At 36.5% G+C, this 24,411-nt stretch overlaps 2 protein-coding genes across 2 annotated transcripts in view; both read right to left on the bottom strand.

The window, feature by feature from the left end:
* Positions 1 to 1,833: 1,833 nt before the first annotated feature.
* LOC120311501 (mitochondrial enolase superfamily member 1-like) lies at positions 1,834 to 8,450 on the bottom strand (the record flags this gene model as incomplete). Its single annotated transcript, XM_039351060.1, has 5 exons — positions 8,250 to 8,450; positions 7,618 to 7,726; positions 6,833 to 6,948; positions 4,623 to 4,709; positions 1,834 to 1,886 (listed from the first exon to the last, which is right to left on the bottom strand). Coding segments are annotated over exons 1-5 (449 nt in total), but the record flags the coding sequence as incomplete, so codon positions are not given.
* A 1,730-nt stretch (positions 8,451 to 10,180) lies between these two features.
* Positions 10,181 to 24,411, bottom strand: part of YES1 (YES proto-oncogene 1, Src family tyrosine kinase) — a 49,970-nt gene continuing 35,739 nt past the window's right edge. The window contains exons 9-12 of the mRNA XM_039351047.1: positions 19,736 to 19,812; positions 16,390 to 16,543; positions 15,015 to 15,146; positions 10,181 to 14,317 (exon numbers count right to left, since the gene is read on the bottom strand). Coding sequence (XP_039206981.1) covers positions 14,109 to 14,317; positions 15,015 to 15,146; positions 16,390 to 16,543; positions 19,736 to 19,812 — 572 coding nt within the window. The 3' untranslated portion in view covers positions 10,181 to 14,108. The remainder of the gene's footprint in view (positions 14,318 to 15,014; positions 15,147 to 16,389; positions 16,544 to 19,735; positions 19,813 to 24,411) is intronic.

Below are 24,411 nucleotides of genomic sequence, written 5' to 3'. Positions count from 1 at the left end.
TGTTTAGGTAAATAAATATCTCTGAAATGGTGACACAACTGAAACAAAGACCCAACAGGTCATGAGTTATCTAGTTACAATTATTTTCAAAATTGCATCCCAAAAGCATTAAATTAATCACTTTGAGATTCCAAGATCAGAAAATAAATAAATAAGTCAGAAATATAAAATTTCATGGATGATTGTTTCAGGCAGAAAAAAGTTTTGAAGATAAACCCAAAAATAAATGAGTGCACAAGATTATCTACCTTCAAATCTAAATTTAAACATTTTTTTAAAATCTACAATATTAACAGTTTAGTTAGTTATGATGTCTAGTCTGAGTGTTCTCAATATATTTAAACATACTAAGTCAGTATATATATATGTGTGTGTGTGTGTGTGTGTGTGTGTGTGTGTGTGTGTGTAGGTCTTTGGTTGTTCGGGTTTCTCCCACGTAAAATTGGAAGTGTCTTGGCGACGTTTCGACGAAGTCCCATTCGTCATCTTCAGGCTGGTGCTTTCAGCTTCGTGCTTTGAGCAGCAATGTGTGGTCTTAGCTGTTTCTTCCTTTTAACTGCCAGTGGGGGTATGAACTGATTAGGTGGGAGCTTGGCTGTGTTCTGATTGGGTGGAGGTGTGTTCTGATTGGTTAGGGGCTTGGCTGTGCTCTGATTGGCTGGGGGTTGGCTGTGCTCTGATTGGCTGGGGGGTTGGCTGTGCTCTGATTGGCTGGGGGAGTGTTCTGTTTGGTTGTGCTCAGGTTAGTCTGAGTTGCAGGGGGGTTTAAGATTTTGGGCTGCCTTGCTATTTTTTGGACCAGGGAAGATGTTGGTTCCTCTTTTTTGACTGAGTTCTTATGTTCTTCAATGCGTGCACTTATTCTTCTGTTGAAGAAGATAAGAACTCAGTCAAAAAAGAGCAACCAACATCCTCTCTGGTCCAACACCTTAAAGCCACAGGACATGAAATTGACTTTAAAAATATCAGAACCATTGCCAAAAGTGAAGATTTAATAACAGAATAATCAGAAAAGCCATCGAGATAGAAAAACGCCCACACAGCATGAACAAGCGAGATGATACCTCCCGCCTATCAGCCATTTGGAAACCCGCCCTTATTGACAAACGACTCCCTAACACAAAAAAATGATACCAGACCCACACTCACAAAAACCACACAGGATGTCACCCCCCCACATCCACGCAAAAAGCAAACCCAAAGCCACACCGATGATGAGGCACGACCACAAACCAGAAGCCAGACCACAGCTGCATCATTAGCCACTTTAAACCCCTCCAATCCATACATGAAGCAAACTGACACCCTTCATGAAGATGAGGCACGACCACGAACGCGAAGCCAAAAAATAGCAAGACAGCCCAAAATCTTAAACCCCCCTGCAACTCAGACTAACCTGAGCACAACCAAACAGAACACTCCCCCAGCCAATCAGAGCACAGCCAACCCCCCAGCCAATCAGATCACAGCCAAGCCCCTAAGCAATCAGAACACACCTCCACCCAATCAGAACACAGCCAAGCTCCCACCCAATCAGTTCATACCCCCACTGGAAGTTAAAAGGAAGAAACAGCTAAGACCGCACATTGCTCCTCAAAGCACGAAGCTGAAAGCACCAGCCTGAAGATGACGAATGGGACTTCATCAAAACGTCGCCAAGACACTTCCAATTTTACGTGGGAGAAAACCCGAACAACCAAAGACCTACATACAAACACCCGCGAAAACCTCAGAAAACATATATATATATATAGATAGATAGATAGATAGATAGATAGATAGATAGATAGATAGATAGATAGATATAGATATAAATATAAATATAAATAATGGCTTGATTTTTTATTTTTTTTTCTTACCATGTCAACCAGCAGTTTCCAGAGAGGCTTTTAAAAAAAGAGGGCAGGGGAGAGAGAAAGAAACATTCTGAAATTCTTAAACATAGAAATAACATTTTAGAACACAAAAATCATTACACACACACACACACATTGCTGCAGATTACAGTATCCTCCCTGCAACGATCCAGACTGTTAAATGCACATGTTGGGATTTATGAACTACTTCAAAGATGATCACAGTAATAAAAGACTATGCACTTCCTGCGTTCCCAAAAACTAAATGTGGGAAAGCCAGTACTGACTCTTTGTGAGTGTAGGTTAGTCTAGTCACAATTATTCATGATCTGGAAATACCCAGCAACCTCTTAGGCCAGTGATGGCAAACCTTTTAGAGACCGAGTGTCCAAACTGCAACCCAAAACCCACTTATAAATCGACGGGTACTGGGTGGTGTGGCCCATTGGCTGGGTGTGGCCAATTGGGGGTGTGGCCCATTGGGTGGGCATGGCTGCAGTGATAACGGCAGACTTGGTGGGATTAAAAAGTTCAATCAATCAATCAATTCCAACTTTGCAAGATCTTTTTTTTTCCCCCGCAAGAAGTTGAAATTGACTGACTGAACCTTTTTTTTTTTTTGCACACGGCAGCGGAGGCCTAAAGCAGAAAGGTTTTATAAAACTCAGCTGAAGGCCTAGGACTGGGGTTACAGCGTGCGTGGCCACAGAGAGGGCTCTGAGTGCCACCTCTGGCACCCGTGCCATAGGTTCGCCACCATTGTCTTAGGCACATTATGTAGCAGTGTCTCTGAATTTCTGTCAGAATTTTCAAACCACTGGCTAGGCAGCTGCCATACATTACATGGGCAATATCTCAGTAGATTCCAAGGAGCGTCTCTAGATCCTGTAAGGCTCTTTCTATCACTAGGCTGTCTATCCAACCAGGAAAGCTGAGGGTAAGCAGTTATCATCTTTCACTGGGACTTGCTCCTACTACTTTTTTTTATCTAGTCAGGATTATAGCAGCAAGAATGGAAAATGAAAAAGGCTTCCATTTCTTTTACTTGAAAAATACCAGGATACTGTAAGCCACTATCTGGGACCCAATATGGGGAGATTTTCTGAGACATGTAACTAGATTATAAAAATCACAAGATGTCATCTAACATGTCTGTTTAAAATATTGTTTTATTCACTTGGAACACTCCAAAGGAAACAACGAGTATTAGGGTTCGAGGAAAAAACTATTAGGATTCAAAAGCAAATGTAAAAGAAATGGAGAGGCTTATCCAAAATAGGAACTAATCCTGACAAGAAAGCAGCTTTGAAAGAAATCAAGCAAACACAACCAAAATAAAATCAAAATTCTAATGCACTGTCTGATTAATTATTACATCTAGAAGTCTGGGTTCTCATTATTTTTTGAGTCCTGGAATATTTAAGCCCATAATCTGGAATGTATTTGTTCCTTTTAGAGTCAACAAACAAAGAGCAAAATTCTCCAGCCAATATTTCTTCAATATTGGACTTCAAGGGAAGATATTCACCTTATTAGACATAAAGCAGGCCAATCCACAAGCCAGCTATGGATACATTGTTGATCCAATCTCTAGGGCTTGCATAGTAAACTGTGCCTGATAAAGCATCCACTACATCATACAAGGCGCCAGCTTTGAACTACAAAGGACAAATGCTTTGAAATCAAGAGTATCTGCTTCATATACATTTATTTTAAGTTTATCCTGTAACATTCCTGTACATGTTTCCTTGCCTGCAAATATTTGGCAGGTAGAAAGAGCTATCCCTCTGACACCATTTCATTTCTGGAAGAAACGTTTTACTTCTATAGACTTGGCACACATGTTTATAAATTTGGGGTGATGAGTAAGTATGGTGTGATCCACTCATTTAGCATATTGTTTGAGGGTTGCTACTTGGAATTCTATTTTGTTTGTTTTTACTTCATCATATTAGCATATGATGAAATCCTGCCCAATATATGGGAGGAGGGCAACTTGTGGCTTGCCAAAAATTGCTGAACTATTATTTCTGCCTCCACAAGTCAAGAGACAAATGCCAGGACTTGCAATTCAAAGAGAGTCTCTTAAGAGTGCTCTGTTCCTTGTCCCTGGTCTAATCAATTAAGTAACCTACAAAATATGATAATGTTCTACAGTGATATTGTGAGGAGGCTTCTAGATCTTCACAATGTTCTGGAAATTATAGGAGTTCTATCTATTCAACCAGCCATCACATTTTTACTAGGCTGATAAATGAAAGAGAGTTTTTTATAATCTATTTAAAAAAAAAAAACTTAAAACAGCAAAACTAAATGATAAATGAAAGATAGTTTAGAAGGGAGGAAGAGTTGGATTTTTATTCCAGGTTGAGTATATGTTCCAAGGCATTCTTGCCTTCTATGATTTGAAGCACCAAGATAGAAGCAAAACAATATACAAAAATTCTAAAACCTTGAAGTTTGATACAGAGGTGACAATGTAAAAATAGGATTGTGAAGAGAAGACCTGAATGACTCAGACTACATTCCTACACTATTTGTAATAATTGAGCAATATGTAATTTTTACAATTTACGAAAATATTGGTTCAAAACCACAGAAAAGCAGAATATATAAACAATTTAAATCCCCAACATACAAAATACTTAAAACACTTTTTCATGTTTATCCATGAAAAACAGAGACACTGCAGGAGAGGATGGAAGAGAACAGTGTTTGTTCAGGGATAAAGAGTGATATTTTTGTTTACTTGTTCTAAATCTTTACCTTTCCTTCTTGTTTGGCCCAGAGGTCCCAGATAGCATTCAAAATGGCAGCTGTGGCCAAATGTACAGCTCCTTTCTCAGGACCAATCTATTAGCAAAAAGAAAAAGAAAAAAGAAAAAGAAAGAAAAAAGAAAAAAAAGAAACCTATGTTATTAAATTATTATGACAGCCAAGCACAAGTATATGTAAGGTTTCTATCTTTGCTATCATTTGTGGATTACTGAACTGGACACTTTCAAGAAAAAGTTTGATTTTAAAACTGCTAGGCACACATTAGCTACACAAGATCTAGCTTTACATAATTAAAAGATTACTCACAGCTCTGTAAGTCTGTCATCCTTGTTTAGGAGACATGTTGCAAACGTTTATTCATTAAGAAAGTGCTCAGTGAGATTTAAATAAATTAAATACTATACTATTCACAGTGGTAGTCTATAACTGTACAGAATTTTTGTTTTGGTGCCTTTGAGTCAATATTGACTTTTGATGACTATCTGGTCTAGACTCTGAAGTTTTCTGACAATGGACATCATGTACAGTGTATTTTTTGCAAAAGTGAACAAGCCCAAAATGTGTCTGCACAAACTGATGCGTCTTAGAGTGAGTGAGTTTTGGATAAGGAGGTTCTTCCTATATGCACCTTTGTTTTGGGAGTAAGGAATTGAATAGAAGGAGGGAAAGAGTGACTGAAAAGCCAGTTTATATGTAATAAATACATTGGGTTGGAAAAAGAACCAGAAAGAAAGGGAAATGGCATGGATGACCAACTGTAACTTTAGGCTGTTTGTTCTTGGTTCTCAAGAACTGGTTCTAATTCTTCAGAAGTTCACAGAAGGAACGGAAAAAAGATGGAAGTCTGCATCAACAGCTATTTACCAATGCCTGTTGTCTGGGTGATCTCAGTGCATTCTTTGTCTTCCAAAAGCCAAGTTTCTTCTGGAGCTGGGTATTCAAACCAGTTCAGACAGTGGCATTGGTATATTTAGCTCCTGTGTTTGATCTTCACCCAGGTGACATGGCTATTGAGTCTTCCAGGTTCTGAAAGCTAACTCAACAGATGTAGTTCATGGATGCAAGAATGTCTAAGGCAGAGTCCTGGAAAAGCAAAGCTCAGGTCCTAAAAAGTATCACAGCCACTGCAGAGCAGTAACTACAACACAATATCTTAGCAGGCCTATGCCCATAGCAAGATCATGCTACTGATCTGAAGCCTGTTAAGGGCACCCAACCTCAGATACCTCAAAGAAGATTCTCTTAAACAAAAGTTTGCAAGGAGAGGACAGTTCAGAACTGACTGCTCAACTTCACTATTTCCATTGAGGGACTCCTGCTACTAATGGAAAAATGAAGCTTAAAATGAGCTTTGGTCCCCATTCTCTTTCTGGTTTGGCCAAAATATATCAGTGTTTAATACTATGTTTGCCCAATGAGGATTACTCAGAGGAACTCCTAATTTATCCCCTAATCCAAGGCAAATTTACAAAATGTTTAGCCTTTCCTCAAATGTTCAAGGTGATCAGCACTGTTTATGTGTTATCCAATCAATATTTCAATAGGATGCTATATATGTACTCCATTTCCACATAATGGGAATTTTACTCTTATAGAATTCATTGGAATTATCACGTATGAAAATTGGGGTGATGGGGATGGAGAGTCCTTATAAACATTTGTTTCTAGTAATTCCTCTTCTTTTCAAACACCTACCATGTTATCAATGCCTTCTTTTAGGCTTTTAGGAAGAAATGGTGCCATATTGGGATTTTAGGAGTAGGAATGTCTCAAGAATAAAGGATTACTGATCAAATTTAGGTTTTCATTACAATATGCAGACCAATCCCTTTCAGATTAATGGGATTTTCTTTGAATTTTGACCTTGATGTTAATATTTTTCATATATGCTCAGAAGCAGATAGGAAAATAGGAAGGGAATTCAAAACTGCCAAAGCTGGAGGTAAGGAAAGTCACAAAATTCTATGACTTAAAAATGTAAATGAATAAGTAAAAGGTCAGGTGACAAAAATACAAGAATTCAAATAATATTTCTATTTTAGGTCATAGTAATGCACCATTTTCTTTGAAAGTCCTATTTTATGTAGCATTTTGAATAAAGCAACTATATAAAATCAAATTATTTTCTTTTATTATGTTCTTAAAGAACACTTACACCCATATATTAGCCTTGTTGAAAATACTGTAAGTTATCTTACCCATCGAAGCTGCCCATCACTGGTGAGCTGCCTGTAGAATCCTCGAAAATCACTGATTATGTCATCCAAATCTTTATTAATTATGTGAATTGACAGTGCATGGACTGCACTGATAACTGAAAAAAATAATCACCATCTAGAGGTTACTACAAATACAGTATTACCATATCTATTCATTTAGAATATGGTGAACAGTGGAAAAAACCCCCTAAATATAGAAAAAAACAATCTAATTGTAATTGTTATCTAAGAAACTTTTGTTATTGGGTATATTAAAGTAACACACGTAGACACACAAGATAGGTCCCAGAATCTGTCTCTCTTTCTATAAAAATAGAAATTCCAGTACTGACATAGTGAGGTCTAGGAATGTTTTTCTAGGCACACACAATTCAATTCCAATAAACTTCAGATGTCGACAAAAAAAAGGAGGCAGCTTGTAGGTATGTTGTAATGGAGAGAAGGTAAGCAACAAGCAGAGCAAGGTAAACTCAACTATTACATTTTTAAAGCACACATCTACAAATATTGATCACTTACACAAGTCAGAACATGAGTTATGATATTTATTGACAAACCAAAATGGGATTATCGTACTGTTAATTTAGGTTCCTTAAATAAATTGTGACATGTGTTGTGATTAAACCAGTCTTTGAAGTTGAAATAGCAACATGTAAGAAAAGTCTGTCCTGAAGAGGATATTTTCCAAAAGGAAGCAAGGTGTTATTTATTGAAAAATTCTTGTGGTTTGGGAAGCCAACCCTGGGAATAGCACAAGAACTTACCCACTTCTGTGCCTTTTCCCAGCGTAAATGTAAAGCCACAACCTTTCAAGCCATCGGGAGCATCCGTTTCTATTACAACGTAGGCTGCGGAATAGTCTGGATCTGGATGCTAAATAGAAAAATAAAGAAACCTGGGAAAGCAGCGCCACACGAACAATGCTGACTTACACGGGACACAACCGAAAATTGGCGTGGCGTCTATAATCCAAATTGCCTTAAATCGAGATCGCGGGAGTCCAACAAACGGAACTTGCCTCACATTAAGTTCCAGGCAAGCAGGCCTCAATCTTGAGAAAAGGCAGACGGAGCTCTGTTTAACTTGGAGAAAGAGCCCCTAAAGCAGGGGTTCTCAACCTTGGCAACTTTAAGACTTGTGGACTTCAATTCCCAGAATTCCTCAGCCAGCTTTTTTTTTTCTTTCTGGGAGTTGAAGTCCACAAGTCTTAAAGTTGCCAAGGTTAAGAACCCCTGCAAAAGCCTCCCTGGACGAGAAGGAACAGCGCGGAGTAACGCTCTTGCAAGTTGCGGTAGAACTGGGTCAAAGAACTTTTCGGCACCCTCGCACCTGAGGCCGGTGCTGCTTGCCCTCCCGCCGTCCCCGCCCTCGCTCTGCCGAGCACCGCTGCGCTTACCATGGCATCTGAGCCGTGGTGAGCCAGAGACGTGGGGAAGCGGACATCGCTCACAGCCAGACCCCTGATCCTCCCTCTCCCCATCCCGCAAGCAGCGCTCGCCACTCAAGGAAGCAAGACAGCGACTCTCGCGCTTGAGAATTCCTCTTAGACGCCGATTGGCGTGCAGGAAGGGCGTGGCGGCCCTGGAGAGGGGAGGGAGCTGGAGGAAGGGGCAACCGGCTTGTTTACTGCGCGTCGTGTTCTTCCCCTTCTCTGTCAAACAGAAGTTGAGCTTTTGTTCCCAACCTCTGCAGTTGGTTGTCAGGTCAAAAGCGTGTGTGTGTGTATGTGGTCTAGGAAAACTTTATAAATGGGCAACCCTAATCCTTTAAAGAGGTGTAGAGCTGCTTACGTCTTTCAGTAGCCGAGTAAATACGTCCGGTGTTTTGGGGAAGGGGAGGCGTTTGGCAGCAATTCAAAAGTGGGTTGGTTTTTTAAAAAAAGTATTTTCCAGATTATTTTTCAATTTCCGGATTTCCGGATGGCGTGTCATCCAAGCCCTAGCTCAGGGGTAGGCAACCTTGGCTCTTTTATGACTCGTGGACTTCAACTCCCAGAATTCCTGAGCCAAGCTGGCTCAGGAATTCTGGGAGTTGAAGTCCACGAGTCATAAAAGAGCCAAGGTTGCCTACCCCTGCCCTAGCCACATCCAATCCTGCTTAGCTTTTTCAAGTTTAGATAACGTCGTTAAGAATACAGATCCTAGATGTAGTTCGCCATCCACGCATCTAAAAAAAGCTTTAAAGTGACGTCCAGAACGTCAAACCATTCCCAACCCCCTCTCCTTTCCCCTCCCCTCCTTATAAGATCCATCATGGGTTTATTAGAAAGGGCATCGCCAAAGAGGTTCTTACTGTTATTAATCCTTTTTCTGAGGATTTTGCTGATACAAACTTACAGGATGTTAACTCTAAGTTAGTTTTTGGTTTAATTTTATTGCATAACAATAGTATGCATAGTGGCATACGACCACTCTTGTCAATTAAAAATGTTACTGTAGAACTGGTTCAATTCATAAGTTATATATGACTTAACTTTGTCTATGCCACGGATGTCAAACTTGCCACCTCGTGTGACGTATCGCGACTCTTTTTCCATTGCCGGCAATGGTTTGGGCGCTGCTTCGGGGTGATGAAACCGGCCTGTGGGCCGGTAGTTTGACACCCCTGGTCTATTCAGTTAGGTCAAATTTAGGCTTAATTTTATTGCATAATAATAGTATACATGCTAGCATAATCACTCTATCAATTAATGTTGTAAATTATATTTTAGAATTTTAAATTTTGAAACTTGTAGAAAGGCAAGTGTCCCCAATACCAGTTTCTATTCCACAGCCGATAAATCAGTGGTTCTCAACCTGTGGGTCGGGACCCCATTTGGGGTCGAACGACCATTTCACGGGGTTCGCCAAACAATGCAGTCTGCCATTTTTTTTCTTCCTTTTCCTTAGCTGTGCTACTCCCTTTTATTCTATTGGCTTTTGAAAGCCAATAGAATAGACTCTCTTGAATAGAGTCTAATTCTATTGGCTTTCAAAAGCCAATAGGAATTGTCCAGGCTGTCTCTGCCCTGCTGAGCCGCCAAAAGTCCCATTCTGCAAACGGTGCTGCACCAGTTGAGTAGTCCTCGACTTACGACCGGTTGAGTAGTCCTCGACTTACAACTGGTTGGGGGTCGCAACATTAAAAAGGTTGAGAACCACTGCGATAAATACTATTTTGTGCTCCATAACAAATTTAGAGGAATGTTAGAATTTTAACATGTATCATGCTAAAAACAATGTTGGGGATGCACTTACACAAAAAGAGTCGCTTAAGAAAAGTTAATCTGTTTAAATTTCCATACAATATTAATCCATTTTTCTACTTTAGTAACAGAAGATGCACTAATTAAGCTTTGGGAAGTTTAATTATGCAAAAGTAATAAAATATTAAAAATATTTAAGCTTGTCAATATAGTATGATAGGAAAACCAAACAAAATAAAAGGTTACCACACAAGGTAGCTTCAACAAAACTGATACACAAGGCTTGCAATACAGTTTCTATCAGAAATGTTATACAATAGTTTTCAATACAATATAAAAATCATTCTTAACTGATTAACAATGATTACAGTACAGGAAGTGCTGAAAATGCAATAAACATAGGAATTGAAAATGTAATAAATTTGCATTTGTTATTCTGAAAATTGTTCTAGTAATTCTACTTTTTTAAAAATAGTGTTACTGGAGATGCTGGGTCATGCTGTACAGTATTGACAAAAGAATAAGATTGTGCAGGAGGCATGGAATAAAATTCACAAAAAATAGTTTGAGGTTATACTGGACTTTCCCATTGAAAGATCCAATGAAACTAGGAGCCCTATCAGAAAATCGTGGCACCCTTTGTTTCTAACTGAAAATGTGTAGAAATTGTGCTTATTGCTCCCTGTCCAACGAAGGACAATTAATTTAGTAGGAAAGTTACCACTTAGACAAAAGGGGATACAGTACTTTCTTAACAGTTAACCACCAAATCACATAGCGCAGGAAGAAGAAATTCCAAGATCTTTACATTGTTATAAGTAGCTCCTTCCCATCCCTAGCCTTCACTTGTCTTCAAGATTGTGGAAACATACTTCATGATTTTTTTTATGAGGGCCCATCGTACAGTATCCACCAAAATTTCTAAACAGAGATACTTCATCCCAGAGACCATGAGATGTATGCATATCTATTGTGTTTATAAAGTAACAAAGTGCCTTATGCACACATTTACAATGTTAGCAAATATAAGAAAGTGCCTTATGCACATGTAATGGTTAGTGTTTTCCAATATTTAATGGAAGATGACAGTGCATTTTAAAGAAGTAGCATTCCAGTTTCATACAGTGGAAAGAGACTTCCTGTGAAAGAACAAGTGTGCTCGTGCACACTGTCTGGCTTAGCTCCTTCTGCTATTAGATACCAGTTAAACAAATCAAGAAAAATTAAAATTTAAAAATGCAAATCAGGAATAATGTCTGAGTTCAATTTCTTGATTTGGGATCCCGCGCTTGTATCAATAATAGAAGTTTCTTGATTTGCTTAGCTTATACTCACAGAAGAAGCATAAGTATCATTTAATAATAATGTATGCTTGCTTTGGCTTATTTTGATATGCAAACCTATCCAGAGAAAGGACTAAAAAAAATTCTAATATTTTTAGGGCAAGAAAAAAAATCTTATAAGTGAATCATGGCTCTTCAAGATGATGTATTCTGTTGAAATCTACTAACAAATACAAATAAAATAACATACTTCAGATTATTCTATAAAGATCAAGAAATATAAAAAGAAATAGAGCAGTGCTATGCATGTCAACTTGTAAGCCTCACTGAATTAATTACATTTAGTCAATTAAACGTAGTATAGATAGGATTGTTTCATTTCAAAGCAACTTGGAACTTATCAGGTTATTTTCTTAAAAAATAATTTTGTAATTAGAACTTTAAAAGCAATCTTGTGAAACAAATTCAACATCATATTTTATAAAAATAATCACACTTTTACATGTATTACTATATATAGAAAAGTGTTTGTTGAATTATTTGCTCACATTAAAATCTTGAGGTAATACACTATAAAATAAGGAAAAACAAACATGGAAGGTATAACGCTTAAAATACATATTTTTCTTCAATAAACTCATTAAATTTCTGTTTTTTAATTTCAGTATTATACATTTGTTACAATGATTTGTTGCATTTTAATTAAAATCCAAATAACACCAGACTAGTTTTCTGGCATATGCATTATTAAATAAACACAACTGCACTACCCATTTCAGAATATAAAAGAAATTACAATCCTGTATTATTTGCTACATAGCCCTTTCAAAATTTCATAGTTTTGGGATGTATAAACGAGAAAAGAAAATGCCACTTGATTGCACAATTTTATAAGTTTATATAAAATCTGGGCGGTTTTTTTGATAGCAGTAATTATCATTTTCACAGAAAAGCTTTGAAGTGCAACATTTGTTTCGAGTGGAAAATTCTAAAATGCCAAGAGGATTTTATTGCTTGATATGATAAGAGGTTATGATAGCTCCTACTCCCCAGTATACTTGCAAGTAGTGTATATGTGCAGTTTTAATATCATTAGTTGAATTTGGCTTAGGTGCTCAGTCTATTGGTATAGCTTAAAGCTATACATAATGGTTACGAAAAATCTAACTCTTCACAAGAAGATGGATTCAGCCCACTCTTATTTTTGATCTGATGGTTTTGTAAAGAGTTTTAGGAATCGTTATGCAACCATTTATTGTCTAGTTGACTGGGAATCACTCTGTATTATTAGAAAGTTGGGCTACTGTCCAGTATCATTATCCCAACACTTACAATGTTGGGCTAAATCCAGAATTCTGACAACTCTGTGAACTGCAGAAATGGGAAAACAATTCACATCAATCCCTCCATTCTTTACCTCTGTCAAAGTATGCTGTGGGGGTTGGAAGATGTTCCAGAATAGTATGAGGGGCTATGTCTCCCCACATAGAAGTTCATTTCATTCATTGAGGTTCATATCTAGATCTGATCCATTGATGGGCTCTCAGATCTTAAACAGTGTTTTTCATAAATGCTTTGACAGAGAAGCTGTGCAATCTAGTGAATCCCTGAACATTTTAATTGATGAGTCTTCATAAGCATTTGCCACTTTACTTCCTTTTTCAGATGTGTCTTCTAAATATATATAAAAAACTGGGATATGTTTCACTGGAAATTGGAACTTTGAAACACTACATCTTGAAGGTTAAGATGTTATCTTTAACCTCTATTGCATTCTGCAGTTTCAGGTTTAACATTGTACTCTAGTAACTTAATTACAAAATGAGTTAATGGTTTATGAAGTTAACTTCATTCTTAATTGTACTATGTAGGAAATAAAATATGCTACTTTCCAGTTATGATTTATTAATATAAAGTTTCAGCACAGTGCAACATGCTTTTCAGTTCCATTATTGAGGTCTAGTATTTAATCAAGTGTATCATAAATTACTTGCTTTAAAATTAAATTTTCTTTGAAGTTGACTCCTGGTGACTTCGCATACATGTAGTTTTTTGGGGAACAATACAGAGTTAATTTTTTTTCCTTTCCATTTCCTTCATCCATATTTTTCCCGTTTTCCAACCTAGTCTATAGCTACAGTGTTCCTGAAACTTTTCCAAGAACTAACCACGTCTACCTTCTGAATTCAGAGAAGGTTGGTCAAGTGCTACCATCTGCTGAGAGCTACCCTAGCTAGATCAATAGGAAATGAGCCTCTAGACGCAGGGGTCCTCAACCTTGGCGACTTTAAGGCTTGTGGACTTGTAAAGTCGCCAAGGTTGAGGACCCCTGCGCCTAGAAGAAAACCTTGTATTTAAAGCCCTCTTAATACTAACATAGAATTGTTGGTCCCATAAACTATTTTGTTATCCTTTGACCATTTTCATTTACAGGTTTATTTAAATAGCTGATGTTGCCTTTAATAATGACCTAAAAGTTAGAAGAAAAAGAAACAGCAGCTCCACTGTTATAGCAATGCTAATTTTACCACCCATTTTTTCAGTGTATTTTTTTTTTTGGACCCTGATATAATATGGGAGAAAAATGTGTCATTGATACATTTATATACAGGTATAACACTTTAAAAAGTGGTTTTGTGCAACCATATTTCAGAATTCCAGTTTGCCAGCTAAAAAGAGCATGCAAATTGCAATTTGCTTTCTTTTGAGTTCTTCCAATTAGCAAGAAATTTTAAAAAAAAAGTACTCTACATTTGGCATATTTGTGCATGGGATGTAAGCCATCAATTTATAAATTGTCTCCAGGCTGGTACTGTGGTTCCGTAGCAGTAAAATAATCTTCTAAGAAAGACTGAATATATTCAAATGTTGGCCTTTCATCGGGATCTTTCTTCCAACAGAGTTTCATTAATTCATGAAGAGATTCTGGGCATCCCTGAGGACAAGGCATTCTATATCCACGTTCCACTTGTTCTAAAACTTCCCGATTGACCATTCCTAAAATTAAAAGAATAGTTTTAATATTTATATTTTATCAAGTCGGAAGAGGGTTTCAAAAATCTGTCACTGTTTACTTGGAATGGGTATTTATAGATCGTATTCACACCATTAAATACTTTTTAAATTTTGAACTATTCCAAACTATAGCTTGTTTGGGGAAAGTCCAACTCTGGCCTGAAACTAGAGTTTATATTTGGATTATTGAACACAATAGTGGCTTAATGTAATATGTCCATATGTTGTTTCCCAGTTTATCCCCAATGTATTTTTCTGCCTCTGGGACACTCCAAAGAGATGTAAGAGAACAGTAGAAAAAAAGAAAAAGAAAAAAAAGAAAAGAAAAAAACTAGGAAGAAACTGGTTGTATAAATAACACAATTATTTTGCTCATCAAAGGTTAGCTTTGGCTTCTTTAAAAACCTATGGTAAAAATGATCTGGCATACTATACTGTATGTTATTTATGAACACAGTGAATTTGATGTTCTAAAATAGTGTGGCTCTACATTTTTTAAACATTGAATTGCAGCTTCCGTATCATAGCTAGTTTGCATTTACTGTAGTATTTTCTCAAGTATGGTACTAGCTAACACAATTTATTTCATTAGAATAGCTGATTATAAAAAAAACCCCTAACATAAATAACAGATGATGCAATGATATAACACATTAGTAATGATAATTTCTTCTTTTACCTGGATATGGCACACGTCCCTTTGTTACAAGCTCTGTCAACAAAATTCCAAATGACCAGACATCAGATTTAATTGTAAACCGACCATATAGTGCAGCCTCAGGTGCTGTCCATTTAATTGGGAATTTGGCCCCTAAACATAGAAAATAATGCCTTTTAATATTATAATTTATAATTATTTTAAAAATTATTTTGGTGGTACAATATACATATATGATTCTTATGGGAAAGGATAATTTGATAATGTCTTCTATTGTTATAATAGCATCCATTCTATTAAACATAAGAACTAATCTAGAGATTGGATCTCTTTCTGCTGGAAAAGAACTGCAAAGGTATCTTTCTTGTACTCAAAGAGAAAAGTCTAATTGAGAATACATGTGGGAGTAGAACGTGGGTGACAACAAAGTGAGTAATACTGTCAAATTAACATATGGTTAATGGTACTCCTGTCAAGGCTGAGGTTGTTCTACACAGATAATGGAGAAAATCTATGCATTTTAGAATGCAGTTTGGTAACTACTGTAAAAAAGTTGCCAAATCTGTGTATGTGGAAAACTAGCACATAATTATTCTTTCTATTATACAAATGACTTGCATGGTATACATAACATGTACATAACAACTGCAGCTTTCAGAACCTGACTATAATCTGAAGTTCAGATGGTACTGTTCCTTTATAAACTGTTTGGCAAATAACCTTGAATATGAATCATGGTATGTTGCAAAGTTTAATAATAAAACAAATCCCTATTCAAGAACAATTTTACTTTTGGAGAGATAAGGATTTATTTTGGCAATTTATATTGTTGATAAATAATTCAACAAATTCAGAAAACTGTTTTAGAAAAGATAGAAGTATATTGAACAATCCACTTTAGAGAATGTCCAGTTTCTATTGCTAATGACTATAGTAAATGGGAAAAAAATAAAGAATATGCATTCTATCTCAGAAAGTATTAAAATATTAGTAAAGCACTTAGTCAAACTAGAACACAGAAGATATAATCATAGGGTTGGAGGAGACCTTGAGGTCTTCTAGTCCAGGGGTCCCCAACCCCCGATCTGTGGACCAGTACCGGGCTGCGGCATGCCAGTAATCGGTCTGCACAAACAAGCAAAGACCCATCCGCGAGATGCAGCGCAGAAAACCATGCACCCTATGATCCGCAGAAAAACCTCTCTCCACGGAACCGGTCCCTGGTGCCCAAAAGGTTGGGGACCTCTGTTCTAGTCTAATCCCCTGCTTAAGCAGGAGACCCCTATATTTCAGACATAAACTAACTTGAACTGATCAAGAATTCAATAACACATTATACATATTAATAAAACAATATTTACCATATTAGACAGTACATAAAGAATATTGTAAATACCTTGTCTAGCAGTGTACTCATTGTCTTCTATTAATCTTGCTAATCCAAAATCAGCAATTTTGCACACCAGATTATCCCCTACAAGGATATTAGCTGCTCGAAGATCTCTATGAATGTAATTCATTCTTTCAATGTATGCCATGCCATCAGCAATCTTATAAAAAAAAATGTATCCTATTATCAAGCAGTATTCAATCAATGAAATACTTAACACAAATCATGAAAATGATTCACCGGGTACATGTTACAAACACAATAGCAGATTTACAATGTTTAGATTCCATAATATGTAGCAATATTATTTTGCAACAGAATTAAATAATCTTAAATTAGAAAAGTCTATATTCTTTTTGTACTCTGAGTATTACATAAGACATTGTACTTGTGCAAAGCAATTTTCTAGAACATTCTCTAGCTGACTTTTTTGGGTGGAGGCTCATGCTTAAAGTGTCTGCTCACAATGAATTGCCCAGAATTCTATTTCTGGCTATCAAAGAGGCAACCACCCAAAATTTCTGTTTAAGACTTTCCCTACACTATTTTTCACATTTTCCCTTTTAATTTTTTCTTTTGTCTTTTCTATTTTTGGTCTTTTTGCTTAGTGTTTTTTTTTACCAAGACTTGACTTCTTAATGTATGGTCCCTTGGCCTTCTTAAAGAAAACCATTGGTTTCAGAAATAAAATTCTAATACTAGCAGTTAATTCCAAATGTTTGTTTTTAGTTCGAGGGACTACTTGCCATATGCCATCACTGTTTTATTCTACAGATGCATCTTATTTGATGATTTTCCCGAGACTAGGTGTTGTAAATGAACCAAATGCAGAGAGTAAATATCTGCCTTCTATGAAAGTCTGTGCATAGGACAAAATTTACAGTCAGTCTCTACTGTTTTTTAATACCTGCTCTGGCTTTGATTCTCTGAGTTCTAAGACCAGATTTTCCTATGTCTATTTTGAAATTAAGAGCTATGTATTTTGACACCAGGCCACTTGATCTTGGTGAAGATAAGAAAGTGAAGTAAACTTGGGAAGACAACAAAGTGAAAGAGAATTGCACCCTAAATTTATCCCATCTTCTGCTGCTCTACTTTTTATTTCGGTCTCCACAGTCTCCTATTGGATAACCGGAACTTTCTTTGGCATTTAAGTAGATGTCATCCATATGCTTCAGCTTCATTCTCTTTTAAAAAGTGTATGTATGTTGCATCACTGGCTTCCATCTCAGAATATGAAACTTATTTATCTGCATTTCTTCTTTAGAGATTGGGAGAGTGCAATATATTCTTCCAGATGTTACTTCAATCTGAAATGAATACTCATTGAATGAGGACTACCTGTAGTAATTATTTAGAGAGATGTTGAGCCTTCTGCCTGAATAGCACATAGAGCTCAATTCTACTTGGCCAATTCTTTGTAAAGTGACCTCACACACCACTTCAACCTATCTAAATCTTTTTGTCTTTGAGGGAAAATCTTGCCTTTGTCTGATGCAAATAGTGTGGTATAGATGGGTGAGCCTGGGTTCAATCAAGTTGGAGGTTATTTGCATTCAATCAAGTGCATTAATTCATGGAACTTGCCATGTTTCTTATTGACTAGTCAAACTTGAATATTGTATTTCATTTATTTGATTTTGAAACAGCTGAATCCCTCAGCAACTCTGGGCAGTTTGTAATTAAAAGGAATAGAATAAGAAATATACAGGTAGTCTTTGTTTAACAACTGCCTCATTTGGAGACTTTTGCAGTTATGAAAGTGATGGTAAAAGCAACTTTATGATCATTCTTCACATTTATAACCTTCACAGATCTATAAACACAAAGGATCTACTGTTGCATTCCAACCTAGCCCAGAGAAACTCCGTGAGTGCATCCTACCCTAGCACTGGTATATTTCAAATCACATTTTTAATAATTCACATTTAATAATTTAATAAATAATAAAAATGAATTATTGTAGCAGATATTCTCAGCTATATTTGGACTGTGGCACAGGACTTCAAATTGCTATCCTGTTTCTTTGACTGAATTTTTCATGGTTTAGGAACGATCATTTTTTTTCAACTTTCTTCCCTTATCCTACCAACCACACTGAAATAACCATTTCGATATGAAAAGGAGTTTTGTCTTTTACCTTGACAGCATGAAATCATTTCATTTGATTCAAACTTTCTTCATTTGCTACCTAACAAAAATTTTCCCACTATTGAAATGATTTTGTTTGACAAACTACAACATCTGCCTGTGCCATCTGTTGTTTGTGGGCAATTCCCCCAGGGCAGTTACTGCAATGTCTGAATCACATATTTAGGACCTCAGTTATGTCTATACCATCTGCATTTGCGAAGCCTAAATTATAGCAGATATCAGTTTTGAACCTGCTATTATTTCCCCCATTTTGATGTGATAAGATAGCTTTTCTCCCATATATTTTGTTCATAGTAAGTTCTGACAAGTTTAGAAGTAAATAGCATGAAATGAATGCGATTATTATATTATCATAATAAGGAATAACTAGAAACTATGTTATTTGCCCAAAAGAGAGAATTTTAGGGCCATTGCACTGTGCACATGTGGACACAAGACACAAAACTTTGAATGTTGATTTCACTATAAATAGGGTTTGCATTTGACACATAGTAGACACTGGAATTCGTTCATATTGGCGTTATTAGGTTTGCAGTAGACACTAATTGGAAACCTACATTCTTGAATGCTCTCTGCTTATGCCACTACTTATAAGTGTTTCTGAAAAAGGCCCAACAGATATAATCCATAAAAACCCACAAATTATAACAAAAGATTGCTTACATGTCACCTGTCATGTTGATTCACCATGTTACCCTCTGCAGGATACTTTCTTTGAGTATACTAGCAGTCTGAGAGGTTCAGTGGGCAGATACTTTAGAAAAGGCTTTTCCAAGGTGTAGCTCTCTTGGGGAGGTGCAGACTAAGTCCAGGTGAGGTGTGAAGAACTTTCTAGTTATATTGTTAGAATAAATTATCCTTTCCCAAAGTTCCATTGTAGTTTTTCATTTGTATTTATGTTGCTGTTTGGATTTTTAGGGAAGTTGTGTACGTTAAACTTATATTAAAGGGGAAGTGTAATGACAAAAAGTTTAGAAATTCCTGCTTTAGAGAATCTTCTCACCCAAAAAACTGAACTTGAGAATGTTCCAGAATGCCTTACTATATAGGCACAAACCTATGCAGAGACTGCCTGAAGATCTATATTTATTATCAGACTGTTGACAGAATGGGCAACTACTTTTAGCGTTTTCTATAATATTCAATGGCTGTAATATTGGAATGTTTTAATAATCAAACAATATATTTTAATAAGTACCTGGGCAGCCATATCCACCAGTTGGGGAAGCTTTAAATATTTCCCTTCTCCTTCCTTGAGAAAATCTAGTAAGCTTCCTACAGAAAGATACAAAAACAGCAGTTTCCTTTAATCCAATTGTAGTAATGGTATTACAATACTTTAGTTACATTTTAGTCTCAAACTCTATATATACTTCAGGCATAGTTAAAAATAAAATTCTATTAATATCAATATAAAACTAACAGATAAAGCTTACTATGTAGTATTTTGGAATGAGTAGTAATTTTGGGCATGTATAAAATAAAACATATTTAATCAAATCCTTTGGATATATCATAGTTTTAACAGACATTTGCAACAATTTAAATATTAATGGCTGTATACGTGAGCCCCCCCATCCCCCAAAAGCAAATATGCAGTTTTGTGAGCTAGGAGTTTATTATAATTTGTATGGTTTATTTGTTTGTATTTATTGATTTATACCCCACATTTATTTATTCAAAAGTGACCTATGCAAATAAATATGAATTCAATATTGGATTTATTTTCTATGTCATGGGCAGAAGTCAAGTAATGTTGCTTCAAGACATATAAAATAGTACCTGGATTAGAGATAAACATCTATTCAGGGCTTGGGAGGGGGATATTAAGATTTGTCTGAATGTGTAAGCAGTCTTCACAACAAGGCTGCCATAGGAGCATCGCCTATTCACAATAAGTCTGCAGTGGAAGGAATTAGCCAGTGACAAAAAACTGATGAGAATGGTCTCTGTTTTACTTTCTCACTGACAGGATACTGTTTTCAGCCCCACTTTTCTTTTTATTTCTGGCAGCAGATACCCATTGTTTTATTTTATTAAGAATTTTGGGGCCTATATAAAGCTCAGAAGCATCCTTGTAAACAAAGGTAACATTAGAGACCGACTTTGCTGTTTTCTAGCTTCTTGCCTAATTATTTCAATTAAATGACTCTTCAAGGAAGCCTGAAGTTAGAAGGTGTTGCTGCTTTACCTCTGAGTGTTTTTCCCCCAGTCATGAAACATTGTAGGTCAGAACTTTGAAAGGATAAGCAAATGCAAAAGATGTCTGGATTTACTAAAATATATGTCTACCAATTTCCTGAAACTGCAAAAAATGGCAATAATTCTTTGTTATCTGTTGTATATGTAAGAGCACTTAATGCTGCAAGAACTGGAGCAAAGACAGACCAATGGCATTTTTATCACAGTTAATATCAAAATAGGCAAACTTTTGGTGCCCAGAAGCTTCACTTAACATTTTTTAAAAGATAGCAATAGCACTTAGACTTATATACTGCTTCACAGTGCCCTCTCTAACTGGTGTAGGATTCGAAAAGTTAGAATGATGAAGAACTAGATAATGTCATGTCAACTAGATTGATTTTCCTGGATTTGGAGAAGAACAAATATTATGGAATATATTTTGGAGGTTACACTATGGTTTTACATATTTGCTGTTTCAAAGTATCAGGAAAGTGTGCCTCTAATTTGTTAACTGAATGGGTCTAGGAATTATATAAAAGGGCTCTGCAATCATATATACCTAATTATAAACCATAGTTTGCAAACCACAATGATTGTGAACTTAAATCAAAATGACTTGGTATGATGTATGTTCCTAGCTGGAATTTCATTCTCCCAAATACAATAAAACTGACTTCTTTATAATTCAAATGTAAAAAGCTCCATAAAGTTAAATAATATTGGATATGCTCACATCTACAAAATATCAACTACAGCATTGCTTTTAATAATGCGGGTTGTCCTTGACTTACAACCTGAATTACAGCCAAAAATGTTTATTGTTAAATGAGACATGTGTTAACTGAGTTTTGTTCCATTTTACAATCTACAGGTGTTAAGTGAATAACTATAGTGGTTAAATTAGTGTCACGGTTGTTAAGCGAATCTTGGCTTCCCCACTGATTTTACTTCTTAGAAGGTCACAAAAGGGTATCACATGACTCTGGGACACTGCAGCTGTCATAAACACGATCAGTTGCCAAGTGTCTGGATTTTGATAATGTGGCCGAGGGGATGCTGTAACCATCATTAAGTATGAAAAATGGTAATAAGTCACTTTTTTCAGTGCCATTATAGATTTGAACAGTCACTAAACAAACTGTTGTAAATTGAGGATTACCTGTGTTTTTAGTCTTTCATACCTTAAGTCCCATCAATTAATCTGTCAAAGACCCTAGATCTTATCGTGGCAAAAAACCCCTCTTTTTCATTTATATGTCAACAGACATTCATTTCTTACAGTTCTTGTTTAGAATAAATTTTGAAGATATGATAAATAAAATTCCAATGACTTACTCTGAGTGCCATCTAGGTAACTTCTGAATTATATTTGTGCTATGTGTATCACTGGTTGAAAACCAATGACTCACAGAATCATTGAGCTTTTGTGGTTTCTTTCCTCTTCTCTTTTGTTTACCACAAAAGATGACTAAAAGCATTTGCTTTCATTTTCACATAATAAAAATACAACTGAGAACTATAAGTAATATTAACTATATTGAACTTTGTTCAAACAGGTTATAATGCAGCAATTGCTTAAATAATGCTTCATAACATCTATAGTTTATTACCTGGACAATAACAAACTCCAGGTAGTTGAAAACAAAAAGCAAACATTTCCAGTTTCCCATTGTGACTGCTGAAGTGCTCAGAATACAGTATAGTGTTACATTTGTTCATGGGCATAATTTAGGTATCTGATCTGAGATACTTTAAAAAAACATCAGTTTTCTTTTTGGGACAGAGGAAATAATCTTTCATATGGCTGTTTCCACAAACAGCTCCTTTCTTTATAGAAGCAAAATCCTTATCCACAGAGCTATATATCCTTTTATTCATATAAGAAATCCTACAATCTCACACAAAACATTCTGATCTTCATTAGAAATACTGAGAAATAATATTCTTATATTACTCTTAATATGAGAATAATACTAAGAAAAAATAAAATTAAGCAAATATTTTTATTTCACATAATTTTAATTTAATAATTAATTCATGTAACTATCTGATTCTTGCAAATATTAATGTCTTTTATATACACCAGGTGTAACCTCCCAGTGTTATATTTACACTCTCTCACATCAAACCCCACCCCCCACCCAAATAATCAGCATCCAGCCGGAAGGTGTTAAATGGCCGACAGCAATACCCATCAACCTCTTGCCTCAGTTGTCTGTGACCACGCCCCAGCCGCGTCCCAGTTCACTTCGTCCCAGCCAGCCACAAACTCCTCACTACCACCTTGACTGCTTCCCCGGTGAGTCCACGACTATCGGATGTCCTGTGGGTCGTCGGCGAGCTGGCGCGACTCCAGAATTGGTTCTCCGGCCGCCTGGCGTCCCAGCAACCCATCAGCTGTTCTGTGGGCTGGGAAACGCCGCTGGGGACGACAGGCATGTGCCCACATGCCAGCTGGTTCACAGCTGAGGCTCTGGCTGGCTGGAAATGATTGGATTGCTGCCATCTTTGGTTGCGGAAATGGTTGGATTCCCTGTGCGCCGTCCTCATCCTCCCCCCCACCTATTCATGTCGAGCCTGGAGTGCTTGACACCAGGCAAGTGCTTCCTGAATATGTTTCTTGCTGACTGCCAGCAACGTTATTAAGAAAAAAATAATATGAAATGATAGTTTTGTCTTTTTTTTAAGGGGGCAAATTTATTTATTTACTTATTTAATTAAAAAATCTGATTGCCACCCATCTTAGAACCATAATTCTGGGTGTCTCACAACAATTATATAAAACCAATATTATACAAAAATGAAACAACCCCCTCCCCAATAAAAACAGTAAGAAAGAAACCTGGTGCCATAACTAAACTTCCTTGATGCAGTCCACACACAGTTTTCTAACTCTAACTTACCTGTTTCAGTGGGGAAGAACCAAAATCTGCAATGAAAGCCCTGGCAGACACTTCTAGGAATCTATCATGATAAAATACTTTTCTGTCTATTCTGCCCTAATAATTCCATAGTAAATTCATAGTAAATTCTCGTTGCAAAATTTAGGCTTAAATTGAAAAAAGTAGGGAAAAGCACTAGGCCACTCAGGTATGAACTAAATCATATTCCTAATGAATATACAGTAGAGGTGACAAGTAGATTTAAGGAATTAGATCTGATAGACAGAGTGCCTGAAGAACTATGGATGGAAGTTCGCAACATTGTACAAGAGATAGCAACTAAAACCATCCCAAAGAAAAAGAAATGCAAGAAAGCAAAATGACTGTCTGAGGAAGCTTTGCAAATAGCTGAAGAAAGAAGGGAAGCGAAAGGCAAAGGAGAAAGAGAAAGATGCACCCAATTGAATGCAGAATTCCAGAGAATAGCTAGAAGATATAAAAATGCCTTCTTAAATGAACAGTGCAAAGAAATAGAAGAAAACAACAGAATAGGGAGGACCAGAGATCTCTTCAAGAAAATTGGAGATATTAAGGGAACGTTTCATGCAAAGATGGGCATGATAAAGGACCAAAATGGCAGAGACCTAACAGAGGCAGAAGAGATTAAGAAGAGATGGCAAAACTACACAGAAGAAATATACAAGAATGAGCTTAACATCCCAGATAACCACAATGAGATGGTCATTGACCTCGAACCAGACATCCTAGAATGTGAAGTGAACTGGGCCTTAGAAAATCTGAGCAACAA

Source organism: Crotalus tigris, unplaced genomic scaffold (genome assembly GCF_016545835.1).
Source record: "Crotalus tigris isolate CLP2741 ecotype Arizona unplaced genomic scaffold, ASM1654583v1 scf7180000018368.3068619, whole genome shotgun sequence".
Lineage (NCBI taxonomy): Eukaryota > Metazoa > Chordata > Lepidosauria > Squamata > Viperidae > Crotalus > Crotalus tigris.
Note: the sequence above shows the minus strand (reverse complement) of the source record. Positions and strands in the feature narration are given on the sequence as shown.